The sequence below is a fragment of the Mchenga conophoros genome, linkage group LG10, assembly GCF_057382185.1.
Source record: "Mchenga conophoros isolate Kocher_MC1m ecotype Shallow Benthic linkage group LG10, M_conophoros_male_GT1.1, whole genome shotgun sequence".
Classification (NCBI taxonomy): domain Eukaryota; kingdom Metazoa; phylum Chordata; class Actinopteri; order Cichliformes; family Cichlidae; genus Mchenga; species Mchenga conophoros.
In genome coordinates this window covers 2799146-2813663 of record NC_140535.1, presented here as the reverse complement: position 1 = coordinate 2813663, position 14518 = coordinate 2799146, and the positions used below count along the sequence as shown (strand labels likewise).

Here is a 14518-nt window from a genome sequence, read left to right as displayed (position 1 = left end):
AAAGAACATGCATATTCTCTGTCATATGGACCTGCATGAATAAACTTTCTCAATCCTTTATCATCTGCAACCGAAAATAGTTGTGGATGATTACTATACCTTTCTAATGTTGTTGTCCCTGCCTCTCTTTCTCTCTCTCCCGCTCTGTTCCTGTGCTACTGAGTGTAACTACCGCCCCTCCCCCCTCTGCCCAGCGTAAAGCACAAGGCTCGCGTGCAGAGTGAAGCGGGAAAAAAGTGCGAGAGAGAGGCTGAGAGAAAGAAAAAAAAAACAAAAAACCCACGTGACGGCTCGCGATAAGGAGCCGGCTCGCGTCGTTCACGTCAAAGAGCCGGCTCTAAGAGCCATTTCGTTCGCGAACGACCCATCACTAGTACTGACGGCCTGAAAGGCAGACACTGAAGGAAGACACTTGGATGATTCCTTGCCAACAATTAAAAGCAGCTCCAGGAGATGGTTGGGTTTTGAAAACCACAGCTCAGCCAGCCAAAGGCACCACATGTACAGCTCCTGTACCTAACAGTATAAGTAAAAACAACCATGATGGGTGAAATGCTTGGATTCAAAATCATAATCCTAAAAGTAACCAGTAACGGTGCGAGACTTACTTAACACTACTTTTACATCTCTGAAGACAAAAGAAGGAAATTCCCGCTGATTTTGTGCTGCCTGTATGGAGTGTACTGTTTAAAAAATGAAATGAATCCTGCAGTTTTTGCTTCCGTTCTTTTACAGTGTTGCCAGTATAATGTTGTAATCTGACTTCAACCTATGACTCTATTTGAGAAAGTTTCGGGCCTTGCACAAATCCCAACACCTCATATGCAACAACTGCAATGTTCACATGTAGCCCCAGAGGAAGGGCAACAGTCTAAATCCAAGGTTCCCAGAGCGAGGCCCGTGTGCCAGCTGTGGGCCCACGTTCATGTTTCGCTCCACAGTCATGCACCAGGTGAAAAAAGAACCAAGGGAGCAACTTTTCCTTTCTGGCAGTCATTGCAGAATAAATCATTTACAATTACAGGTGAGGTCAAGATGTCTTGGCTGTGTGGCCTCGGTTGGCTTCTTTGATAATCATGACTAAATAAACACAGAAAACTTTCCCTTTTTTCAGACTACATTAGACTTCACCGTGTAAGCATGAGTCAGCCTAACTGTCGTTTCAAAGAGAGATTGTTCTCAGACACTGAAGCTGAAAGAGCTACACATGAAATCTTTAATACATGAATATGTGAGATTACACAACTGCTTCTGAACTCTAAATATCCAAATGAACCGAACACATTATTAGAGTTTCATGATGAATTTTAATGCACTCGTAGAACATCTTTCATTTGATCTGAGATTTTAAAGACAGCCTTTCCAGCTTACATGTTTGGGCTTTATTGAGACAGGACATGTTTAAACACAGACCTCTGCAATAGCCTTGAGTCACATGGAGCTCCTGCTCAGCCCGGTGCGAGCGTACAAACAATCACTTTGTCTTTAGTTAAAGGATGAGCTGTGAGCAGGTGTACAGAATCTGCAGCACCAGAGCTTTACAAAGAGGCGTCCAATTCCACCCAGGCCTTGTTGCACTTTAGACAAAGTTCAGGTGTGTGTCTTTGTCTACTCCATAGTTGCCTTTGTGCTCCTCAAACAGATTGCTGAGTTCATCCATGTACAGCTGGTGGAGGGCATCAAGTTCCTCGGCAGTTGGCTTTGCTTTCTTCTCCACTTTGATTGGCCGCCCAACTGCAGAGATGTGACAAAGTGCTTTATGTACTTTGTTTAGTTACAGTATGTTTAAGATGTTTACTGAGCGTGCGGACTGCGTGCCAGCCAGTTACAAAGGACGGTGTGTTTGTTCTCACAGCGAATCTCCCTCTATATCTGATCGCCATTACTCACATGCACCGAAACTGAACTCAGTGACGTCAGTTACTTCTCACAAAGTTGAAAACTTATTGGGAAGTGCAAGGATGCTTTACTATATGTTTTTACCTGAGGGAAGATATCTATTAGGCCTTTAGAGTGTTAATATACACTGCTGCCCAAGTATCCATCCAGCTGCACGTAGTGATGGTGGAGTAAAGCTGCTTACTCACCTACTGTGTTGATAGGTTTTCTGTAGGGCATAAGGCCGAAGGAGTACTGGAAAATGCCTCGTGCATGGAAGAGAGGAAGAGAGACACCCATGATCTTTTGCAGGTTTTCCTGCAACCATCGAAGCCAGGTTCCCCTCGGGTTTTCCACCTGGTCATACACTTCATTCTCCCCAAAAGAGAAGACTGGTACCAGATGAGCTCTGGGAAAAAAATGGTTGAGCTCTATTGGTTTCTTATTTCTAACTGATCTCATAGCAGAATATGCGCTTTCCCAGGAAATTCCATGCAAGTCACTTGAATAAGTTTCAGGAGTCAAGCTACAAAAAACCCCTAAAATGAATAGATTGACAATCTTTTTAATAAGCAAAACCATTTCAGAGGCGTAGATGGAGCAGAATTTTCCACATTGCCTCAGGGGTGGCTGATCTTACCCATACTCCATGGCCATTTTGATGAAGCCTTTTTTATGGGCCAAGAGTACATTGAAAGTGCCTGGGTGGGCATCAAGGGCCTCTGGTGCCCCTCCAACAGCTATCACAATAGCATTTCCACCTTTCTTTTTGCAGAGTGGATAAGTGGCACTCTCTTTGTCTGAAGGAATCAGGCCTGCAATGTTGTAACAGAAGGAAAAAATATTTAAAGTGTTCAAATACAATATGTTTATTTTAACATACATAAAAAAGAAGAATGGGAAATATGATTGAAATGTCAATAGCTCAAACCTCCACACATGATGTAGTCTCTGAAGAATGGAGCTCTGAACCAAAGAGGCAACATGAGCAGGTAGCTGGTGATGCCTGGAAACAGCTGTCTGAAGCCTGTCGAGTAGGTGCAGAAGTTGGTAAAGGCTCCTGCCACCAGCACACCATGGGGATGGAAGCCAAGGATGTAGTTATGCCTGGGATCTAAGTCAGCCGTCTTCACCAACTGAAGGGAGGGGAAAGATGATATTTGTAGATGTATACATAGTCAAGAGTGCATGCAGACATACTCGGGATGATAATGGCCACCAGAATCATGGTAAACCGTTTAATCCTCATCAGCCTAAGAGCTGTTTTGGACTTTGCGTTGCAGTTGCTTGGCTCTGGCTGCAGTCCAAACATGTGCCTCAATATCTCAGTTTCAACACAATGTCTTTGACCCTCTGAACCTTCCCTCATCTCCCCTGCCTGAGGCTTCAGGACTCGATTGGGTATGACTTTAACAGCCACACTGGCAGGATGAAGTACTGTATGTGAAACCTTTGAAATTGCCCGTATTTCTGCACAAAAAGCATCATAAATATATAAATATTATACAGTATATACTACAAGTAAATGGTATATTGCAAGTGTGGTTTCATAGATCTGGCCATATTTGACACGAATAGCAAGAAGGGGGACCTAAACTGCAAAAACCCCAAAACCCAACAACAGGAAAACGACAAACTTTCACTTAGGTTGAAAGCAAGACACAGGTACAGATAATCCAGACAACGAGGCGGGGCGAAGTAAGACTGAACACACAAAAAAACAGGAAATCAGTCATAGCTAAACTGGGAAATGCAGACACATACATTAACTTAACTTATGGGGTTGACACAAGGAGATATAACAGAAAACACTGAGCGAACACTATGTTTTAAAAAATATTCCAGACCATCCAAATCATTGAATTAAGTTTTCCGATAACTTCCATGGCTACAGGTGTGTAAAATCAATCATCTAGGCATGCAGACTGCTTCTACAAACATTCGTGAAAGAATAGGTCATGTGATGGGGTGGGCCAGGGTCACGCAGTGGTTTCCCCGAGTCAGAATTTTTAACTGGTATCTCCCTCAACTCAGAAAGTCACTGCAGGCTCTACCAGCTCCAGCTTTGTTGCCTCCCAAAGTTAACAATCCAGGATGGCAGCAGTGAGCATAAAAAGTAATAAAATTGTTGTTGTTTTGTTTTTGTTTGTTTTTTAAATTATTTATTTATGTATTTATCCTTAAGTTCTGTTATTGAAGTTTAAAATGAAATGGCCCACACATTTTTTCACACGTAGGCTGATGTGATGATCCACATGATCAATAGCAGATCAACGCGCCTCAGGGGACGAGCACCACTCAGGGTTTAATAACTTGGACTCACCACCATTTTTATAACCTAAGAAGCCTCTTGGATGAACCATCAAATCAAATCAAATCAAAATGTATTTATATAGCACATATAACCATGAATATCTTCCTGGAGGCGTCCAGCTGTTTTCTTTTTTCAAGCTATTTTTCATGTTTTGTTATCAGCTGTACCAACGACGCATTTCTTCTCTAAACTCTACATATAGGACATTTCCTTCCTTTACAAAGTGTGCAGGCTAGGCCCAGAAGCCCGTTCAACCAGAGTTCAACCAGAGACTAAAAATGACCAGAGGCTCCACTTGTATAATTCCTCCTCGTTCTGTTGAAGTTTAGCAACTGTTTCACAGCAATTTCATTGCTGGGTATTGCAAAAGATTTTCTGACTGCGATTGTTTTATTACATGTCTTCACATTCAAGCTTCCAGTAGACATTTTCTGCCCACTATTGCCTCCGTCGTCCAGATTTTATGCAATGCAGAGTTCAAGTTTCCACATCACAACTGTGTCTAATGCCAACTGGATCCCAGAGATACACACATGTTTTATCATGTTGCACAGGTGTTTTATTATCTATTAATCCTCATTTTTATGCCTTTTTTAGTCTGTTCACATCTACTGATGCTGTTTTGTTTTTAAAAAAAATAGTAATATTTTGGAATGCTAGAGGGCTTATGTAGCTTTATTAACTCCAGCCAAGAGTCCTAAAGAAAGTAAGTAAAAATACTGAAGGTGTCACTGGACCTACTTTACCTGAGAGCTGAGCTGGGACATGCTCTGGTCATGAAAAGGAGAGCTGATGCTGTTACATGACACTTTTGGCTGGTTGTCTGTTTATTTCAGATATTTTATATTGGGGTTAAAATGACCCTGATTGGTGTCATCATGTAAATAAAACACAAATAACATAACTGACATTACAAGATGTTTCAAATTCAGCTTGATGCAAGCAAACAACAGTTCCTTATCTTTTAAGTAGGGCCTAAAGTTAAAGCATGAATACATGCACCTCTAATTTCAGCGCAGCACTTGATGAAAGGAATCAGGGGATATCCTGCATGTACCAAATTTCATTACACAAAAATGAAGGAGAAATGGTAAAAACAGTGAAGAACAATTAATCATTGACTTGTCTGAGAGGTTCTGCAATATGCTCATGTGCCAGAAAATAACCAGGACCGTTTGAATAAAAAATACTGCACTTGCAGTGTTTTTCAGATATTAGGAGCACCTTCCCTTCATTTAGCTTTTAGCATTCTAGGCTCCCAGCACACTGTTAGAAAGGTCAAAATACAGTTGGCACTGCCCACAGCGCTACTCTACTGCCAACCAGGAGGTCAGAGATTCAGGTGTGATGTGTTAATAGTTACATGGAGAAAGTAGCCTCAAACAGAGATAAGGAGCACGTTGCAGAGGTTTGGCAGGTTCAAGTTTTCTAACCCTTCATGCACATAGAAGGTTTTACAGCATGAAAACAAAATATCTTCCTGAAACCTTTTAAACATAAATGTTACCTGTTTTTTCTTTTTAATGCTGGCTAACATAGATGTCTCCCCAACATAACTCTAGAATAAATATGGAAATATTCTGAGTTTCAAAAGTGATTTCAGAAGCGTGCCTAATGATTGCAGTGGATGTCTGCTGAGTCACTGAAAGACTTTTGCAATGCTTCAAATTTCCACTTCACAGCTGTGTTCTGCCAACTGGACCAGGGCTGTCTTCCAAAGTGTTTGTGGCTCACATCTTAAAGTACAGAAGATTTCAGCTGGGTTTTGAGGAGCTACCCTTTATTCACGTGAAAAAAGCACTTAATAAAATATAATACTAAAAGGTGAGCACAATGGGGGCCCATCGTGTTTCCAAAGGCGATAAGTGTCCAGGGTTGCTCACTTCAAGTTTATATAAAAGTTGAAATGAACATCTTGTACTTCCATATATTTGTCACTTGGCAGGAAGGTTAAAGAGATGTGCCATGACAAAGGTCATCTTCCTATTTGCAAGGTAAAAGACTTCTGGTGTCACAGAAACACTGGATATTAGCAATATTTAATAAAAAACACTCTCTGATTATCAACAATAAAATCTCGAGGAAGATAAGCAGCTCTGTCTCAAACCTTTTTCTTGGGATTCTCCTTTAATGCTGGAGATGTTCTTTTTGTTGGAATTGGTGAATATAGACGGATGCTGAGTCTCTGAATTCATTCCCCAGCTCTTCTCCATTGGTTGGAGCTTCATTGAGCTGCTTATGCAGCTTATTTTGCTCTTTGGCAAGTAAATTATGAGCCACTGTGTTTGTGATCAATCCTCGCAAACTTAGTGATATTTCTCTGTAATGTTTGAAGCGACACAAGTGAAAAGCTCCATGATGTCGTTTGTTTAGTCCGCTAAAAATAAGCACTCCCTTCACTGATCTGTGCGTGAGATTCATACTCAAGACAACACTTTTCTTTTATCAGGCAATCATCTCAGAACCAGTTTCAGTCATTTGATACAGTTTTTCCAGTAATGTTTTCTCTTTATTATTTCTTAATGAATAAGGGTGCATTCACACAGATTTTAAAGCTTTCTCAGATTGTAATAGATCACATGAAGGTTGTGAGTAAAGCTTATATAAGCAAGTCATGTTACTGGACCTTCGTGGAGCTGATTGTTGGTGTCCGTGCTGTGGAGACCTGCTGCAGGTGGCTCCCAAAGTTAAACATTAGCTCCAGTTCCACATTAGTTCCAGTTCCACTGATGAGGCACTAAGTAAGCGAAGTGTCTATCGTAGTGTCACCAAGACCTGCTGTCGAGCCTTCATCGTTACATAATCTGTGTTTCTATCATTCCTGCCAAGATAGTTTTCAAAAGGATAAATATCTACTTTTCCCAAATTCCCAGGTGGACCTAGCTCCACACTGCATCTTCCGCTGCATTAGTGGAAAGGTATTCATAGATGTACCCTGGGGAAGTTTTGTGGGAAGACAATCATGGCAGATAAAGTCTGTGGGCTACACAGGAGTATCACCCCAAATCACTTGTGAGAAAGTGCTTTTCCATAACCACTGACAACTTCAGGACTTGGTAACTTGGTGGTGGCGTCAGGATTAAATGTGGTTTATCGTCATAAAGATGCAAAAATATGTTTTGTAGCCTGAAAATGACGCCATGTGTGCCTCTGTAATTGCCTTCAGATACATTTGAATTTGCGTCACTATCTCGTCTACATGCATTTTTGTCCTTTTAGAAACCAAGACACTCACATCAGCTGGTGAGCTTTCAGCCTGAGCTGGTGACGGTGTATTAGAAACGGTGGGCAAAGACACGCTAATGAAAGGAATTAGGAAACTTTAAATAAAACATCTTCTCTCTACCCTCACACGGACTCCTTGTTTCGGGCCCAATGTGGCAGTCAGATGATGCTGGGCAGAATTCAGTTTGAACTAGATGGCACAAAACATTCTTGGTTTTTTTTCTTAGAAATTTTTTTCTAAGAAATTATTTAATATATGAAATTCAAAATATTCACACGAGGCCTCTAATGATATATATATATATATATATATATATATATATATATATATATATATATATATATATATATATATATATATATATATATATATATATATATATATATATATATATGGTTCACATCTACTGGCTAAAGAAGCTGACTGCACTCCACGAGCACCTGGCAGCACAAATGAACCAGTTGCTAGTTAACGAGAGACACCCAGAATGGCTAACCGAAGGCCGGACAGTCCTGATCCTCAAGGACCCCAAGAAGGGACCGGTCCCCTCCAACTACCGACCAATAACCTGCCTCAGTACCACGTGGAAGCTCCTGTCAGGCATCATATCGGCTAAGATGAACAGGCACATGGGTCAATACATGAGCGGGACACAGAAAGGAATTGGCAAGAATACCAGAGGCGCAAAACACCAGCTACTGGTAGACAGAACAATCAGCCGAGACTGCAAGACCAGACTGACCAACCTGTGCACTGCCTGGATTGATTACAAGAAGGCCTATGACTCAATGCCCCACAGCTGGATGCTGGAATGCTTAGAATTGTACAAGATCAATGGGACCCTAAGAGCCTTCATCAGGAACTCAATGGGGATGTGGCGTACAACACTAGAGGCCAACTCCAAGCCCATAGCACAAGTCACCATCAAGTGCGGGATCTACCAAGGAGATGCTCTGTCCCCACTGCTGTTCTGCATAGGCCTGAACCCCCTCAGTGAGATCATTAACAAGACTGGCTACGGATACCGACTACGGAACGGAGCAGTTGTCAGCCACCTCCTGTACATGGACGACATCAAGCTGTATGCCAAGAGTGAACGAGACATCGATTCACTGATCTACACTACCAGGCTATACAGCAATGACATCGGGATGTCGTTTGGGCTGGAGAAGTGTAGTCGGATGGTAACAAAGAGAGGGAAGGTAGTCAGAACTGAGGGGATTGAACTACCAGACGGCAACATTGCAGACATAGAGGACAGTTACAAGTACCTGGGGATCCCGCAGGCGAATGGGAACCATGAAGAGGCCGCTAGAAAAGCTGCAACCACCAAGTACCTGCAGAGGGTCAGGCAAGTCCTGAGGAGTCAGCTGAATGGTAAGAACAAGATCCGGGCCATCAACACGTACGCCCTGCCCATGATCAGGTACCCTGCTGGGGTAATAGGCTGGCCAAAGGAGGAGATAGAAGCCACTGACATAAAGACAAGAAAGCTCCTTACCATGCATGGAGGGTTTCACCCCAAGTCCAGCACCCTGAGGCTGTACGCTAAGTGGAAGGAAGGGGGCCGGGGACTGGTGAGTGTCAGCACCACAGTCCAGGATGAGACAACGAACATCCAAGAATACATTGGGAAGATGGCCCCAACTGACCGAGTGCTCAGTGAATACCTCAGGCAGCAGAAACCCAAGAAAGAGGAGGGAGACGAGGAACCATCATGGAAGGACAGGCCCCTGCACGGTATGTACCACCGGCAGATAGAGGAGGTGGCTGATATCCAGAAATCCTACCAGTGGCTGGACAAAGCTGGACTGAAAGACAGCACAGAGGCACTAATCATGGCAGCACAAGAACAAGCTCTGAGCACAAGATCCATAGAGGCTGGGGTCTATCACACCAGGCAAGACCCCAGGTGCAGGCTGTGTAAAGATGCCCCAGAGACAATCCAGCACATAACAGCAGGGTGCAAGATGCTAGCAAGGCAAGGCATACATGGAACGCCATAACCAAGTGGCCGGCATAGTGTACAGGAACATCTGTGCCGAGTATAACCTGGAAGTCCCGAGGTCAAAATGGGAGATGCCCCCAAGGGTGGTGGAGAATGACCGAGCTAAGATCCTGTGGGACTTCCAGATACAGACGGACAAAATGGTGGTGGCTAACCAACCGGACATAGTGGTGGTAGACAAACAGAAGAAGACGGCCGTAGTGATCGATGTAGCGGTTCCGAATGACAGCAATATCAGGAAGAAGGAACACGAGAAGCTGGAGAAATACCAAGGGCTCAGAGAAGAGCTCGAGAGGATGTGGAGGGTGAAGGTAACGGTGGTCCCCGTGGTAATCGGAGCACTAGGTGCGGTGACTCCCAAGCTAGGCGAGTGGCTCCAGCAGATCCCGGGAACAACATCGGAGATCTCTGTCCAGAAGAGCGCAGTCCTGGGAACAGCTAAGATACTGCGCAGGACCCTCAAGCTCCCAGGCCTCTGGTAGAGGACCCGAGCTTGAAGGATAAACCGCCCGCAGGGGCGTGCTGGGAATTTTATATATACATATGTGTGTGTGTGTGTGTGTGTGTGTGTGTGTGTGTGTGTGTGTATTACTTGTTATTATTATTATTGATGTGCAGACAAAGTTTTAGTGATTTTGTGTCCGATACTATTTGTTGTATTTATTATTAATATTCATGTCACTGTATTTAAAATTATTTTCAGTATTGTATTTTTTTGTTAAATGTATCACGATCATGTTTCTAATCCAAGGAGCCCCAAGTGTGACATATTTTATGGCCGACTGCACGTTGACATAGCTGACCTATAGATAAAGGACAAGCTTTCATATTGCTCGTCTATTGGACAATAATAGCCAATGACTTGAGCAAATATACTGGTCAGTTTCTATTGTGTTTTCATGCATAGCTTCGAGGGCTTCTTCACGTAAAGACAGATATGACCCACTTACAGCACTACAGATAGTTTCAAAATGAAACATCTACAATCACTTTCTGTTAAGATGTAAAGCTTTCTAGGAGGAAAATAAGTTGATCTTTATGATTATTTTTAGTAATCATAAGTTTTAGATTTCAGTGAAACATTTATTTAAAGTAATTTTAAGGAATCCACCCATAGAATAAAAACCCAAACAAATAAACTTCAGTATAAATGTTTTTTAGCAAGTCTTTATGAACACTTATACGGGGTTTGTGCTAAAACAACAACAGCTTCATTGTTGTTTCACGTTGTCTTATCAGCTCGGTCCAAAGTATCAGTCACATCCAGGGGCGAGCAGTCGATCCATGTAATGAAGCAGATGTTGTTAATAGAGTTTTTGTTCTCTGTGAATTTCACAGAAAAGGTCTTCTTTGTCATGGTTAAAAAAATAAGCCAGGAGTCACTTCATAGTCGTGTAGACAAAATACTACTCATCCATGCTGTCACAAGAGGGCGTGATGTAACACAAGAGGGGAGCCTGTAACGCACAATCAGGGCTTGGCAACGCAGCGTTTATTTACAGCAGCTTCTCTCATGGATCGTGGGTTTTTCACCCACGTTTCAGTTTCATATTATTTTTTGATTCCTGCATTTATTGAGTTTTAAGTTCTTTTGCATTTTACATTCTTTCCTAATAGCTCCTGTTTTCTGGTTGGCTTCATTACACTTATATTCTCAGGCCTTCTCAGTTTATTTTTTATTTTTTTACCTTTGACAATTTAGTTTTTGCTTGTGGTTCATATTTCATTCTTTGAGTTTCACTTCATACTTCTGTGTGCTCCTGTAGTTTGTCACGTCTCCATCTCTGTGTTAACCTTATATCAGATTACATCCTGTTTTATTTTGGTAGTCTTTTGTCCCTCATGTCTTGTCTCTTCTTTTTTTCCCTTTTTCTCCTTATCAAGTAAGTTTCACCGAGCTGTTCTTTCGTCCCCTAATTAGCCCCTTGTGTGTATATAGTCCTGTCTTTATTTTGTTATGTACGACTGTTCCCCCGCTTTGTGCTCTGGTGTTGGTCCCTGGGCTTTTGGTTTTATTTTTATGCTTTCAGTTTGTTTATCTTCTTTCAAAACAAACAAATATTTGAAATATTTTTATTGAGATGTGGATTTTTATTAGACTTTTTAGTATTGAATGAATACACTACCGGTCAAAAGTTTTGGAACACAATTTTTCCAATTTTTGTAATTGAAAGTTGTGCAGTTTAATGTCTCATTTAACTTGAAATGAAAGCCAAGTACAAATAAGCAACTGGAGTTAAAAAAACAGAAATGACTTCTGACTCAAAGTAGCCTCCTTTAGCAGATATAACAGCTGAACACACCCGTGACATTCTTTCTACGACAGAAATCAAATATTCTTCAGAAAGTTTTTCCCATATTTGTTGCAGAAGTTCCCATAAATGTTGACCTTGTAAGTTGCTTTGCTTTCTCTCTTCTGTCCAGTTAATCCCAAACCAGCTCGATGGGGTTTGAGTCTGGAGACTGTGCTGCTGTTTTCAAGCTCACCATCTTGTTCTTTTTTCCTGAGGTAGTTCTGGCACAGCTTGGACTTGGAACCATCCTTTCATCTACTCGCCTGCAAAGATCCTGCTTGATGAACCAAAGATTTCAAATTTTGATTCATCCATCCATAATACCTTCCTCCAGTCTTCAGTAGTCCAGTGGCCGTGTTTCATGGCCCAGACAAGCCTCCTTGTCTTATTCTGATGTTTTAGCATTGTTCTGTCAAACCTGCAGCTTGAAGTCTTCTCTTCACAGTTGAAACTGAGACTTGCTTACTACGACTACTGTTGTCCCGTGAGCCCCTTATCACCCAAGCTGTTAACTCAGTCCTCTGATTCAGTTGTGTCTTTGGGTCTGCAGACCTCTACCTGTCAGATTTTGCTCCAGTTTCTTCTGATGTTTAGGGAAACTGTAGTCACCGACACCTGACTTTCATTGCAGTTTCTCTGTAGGACAGACCTATTTTTAAGTGTTATAAAGGTCTGTGTCTCTTCCATTGTTAATCACCTTTTTCTCACCATTTTTGTAGCAACACACTACTTTCAGCAGTACAATACTGTTCAACTGATGCTCACGAGGGCCTGGTACCACAGTGTGTTCCAGCACGGCTTTCATGCAGACAGAAGAGGCTGTAAGTAATCCAGAAAAGTTGGAAACCTGTAGGAATTAGTAGCACCAGCTTTCGAGACTTGATCAACCTTCATTGCTGCAGAACAGCTTTAAATTATTAACACATGTTGTTCCTGAAAAAGGTATTTTTGTAGAATTCTGAAATGGACATGATTGTTCAGTTTTGGGTAACCTTACCTTTTTTTTTTTATTTCTGGCTGTTCACCTCTTACCTTTTCATTGGACTTGAACGACTGGAATTGCAAAAAGGTTGAGGTGTTCTAAAACTTTTGACCAGTAGTGTATGCACATTTTTTAACTCATATATTTAGCTATGAGTGTCACTTATCACTGTATAACACTGTCACAGTACCTAATTACAACAGGAAACAGAGGAGTGTCCTCCATCTGTGGATCATTTGTTGCCAAGGACATAGATAAGAAGCATTCCTCATTGCAGGCTGGAGATTAGATCAGATGACCTGGCAGATGTTCTGATGTCCTACTCTCTTGCACAAGCGAATCCTCCACATATTGATTTTCTGTCTCCTTATGGAAGCAATGTGCCTGCACAAAAAATAGATGACGCAAAAACAAGAAGTCTAAAGCTTTCTCTTACCTTGATGGGAAAGTAATCACGCATGTATTCCCAAACTTTGAGGCTGCACAGGAAGGGCGACCTGTTGCCTCCACGTGCAGGAGTGTCATAATCAAAGTACCACCAGACAGCATACAGCACGCTGATCAGCCAGTAGCGAGTGAACATCAGGTAAAAGAACAGGAAGATGCAGGTGGGTGCTGAGACGAGAAGGACATTCACTAACACAACAGACACTAAATGATTGGTAACTATATCAGAGTTAGCCATGATAGCGTATGCATAAATTGGACTCTGTTCAGGGGGGAGACCATCTCAGAGTCTTGAAGTCCTTTACAGATTTACAGATATGTATTAGAAGTGCCAATCTTGGTTTTATAACTGTATATTTGCTATCACTCTCATTTTTATTGCTTTCAGGACGCTTCGAATCAATATTTTTAATCTCTCTTGGCGAAAAAAGACAAATAGCATGAAGGCAAATAATCAAAGCTCGTGTTTAGCATGGACACTGAAATACTAGTTATCACAAACCTAGCTATGAATGACTTGTATCACCTGCTGCACCAGGGAGCTCATAAACTAGTTACAGAGATGGTGAAGTGGCTAAGAATACAAATGTAAACTTGAACAGAGCCAGTGGGATAAAGTGTGGCAGCAAATATTAACAGGGTTCTGTGGCTGTGTCAAAAAATAAAAAAGCTTGGAAACCTGAATTAAGGAGCTCTGTTCTCCAGAACTACAAAAACAACAGGCGGATGAAATGACTTGGATGGATGCTCTTCTGTCTGGCTCCCTCTTCTGGCCATGCAGAACTACAGCTCACGTAAAACAAAGGTTCTCTCTGTTTTGCACTAATTGTGACTTTATCAAAAGCAGCTAAACAAGCATGTTTATGTTTCACAACAATAATATTAATGTGAAAATCTTCATTTATCCTTTTACTTCTTTAGCAGAGTCATTCTTGCATCCTTCCATCATCTACAGGTTTCCCAATTTAACTCACACAGAAAAGTCAACACTCACCCAGACCAAGGAAGGTGAAGACCCACTGCAGCACCATGGCAGTCTGCAGTCTCCTGTGGAGGGGTATAGCCATGGGGGCAAAATTAATTTTCATGATTTCCACAAGAGAAGAAATCCAAACCACGCCGCTGCAGTGGAGGCAAAGAGGAAGAGCGAGAGAAGGAGGTCCAAAGTCTGCTCCTGTCACCTCTCCACCAGCATTTCCTATTGACCGGCTTATCTCAAAAGCTTAGCAAAGACTTTGATTTGCCAGTCCATATCTATGCAATCTGACTTTTGAACAAGCAAGTAATGCACTACACAGAGATCCCCAGCAAAGAACAACAAGCCACAAAGCTGTGGACTTCCTGCAGAGCATTGAAGGCAATCACTGGC

The 14518-nt window shown here is 42.0% G+C and overlaps 1 protein-coding gene across 1 annotated transcript; it reads right to left on the bottom strand.

Moving 5' to 3' along the window:
• Window positions 1-1284: 1284 nt before the first annotated feature.
• Window positions 1285-14317, bottom strand: mogat2 (monoacylglycerol O-acyltransferase 2). Its single transcript, XM_085288177.1, has 6 exons — window positions 14144-14317; window positions 13139-13317; window positions 2810-3014; window positions 2519-2693; window positions 2088-2287; window positions 1285-1734 (listed from the first exon to the last, which is right to left on the bottom strand). Exons 1-6 carry the CDS (start codon window positions 14235-14237, stop codon window positions 1580-1582), a joined length of 1008 nt encoding a protein of 335 aa, XP_085144303.1. The 5' UTR covers window positions 14238-14317; the 3' UTR covers window positions 1285-1579.
• Between the last annotated feature and the right edge of the window lie 201 nt (window positions 14318-14518).

Excerpts from the sequence above, each read along its gene's own strand:
- mogat2 (XM_085288177.1), bottom strand. The coding sequence starts at position 14,237 with ATGAAAATTAATTTTGCCCCCATGGCTATACCCCTCCACAGGAGACTG. Across the intron at positions 13,318-14,143 it reads CTTCACCTTCCTTGGTCTGG|CACCCACCTGCATCTTCCTG; the intron begins GTGAGTGTTGAC and ends TTCTCGTCTCAG. Across the intron at positions 2,288-2,518 it reads AAAATGGCCATGGAGTATGG|AGCTCATCTGGTACCAGTCT; the intron begins GTAAGATCAGCC and ends TTTTTTTCCCAG.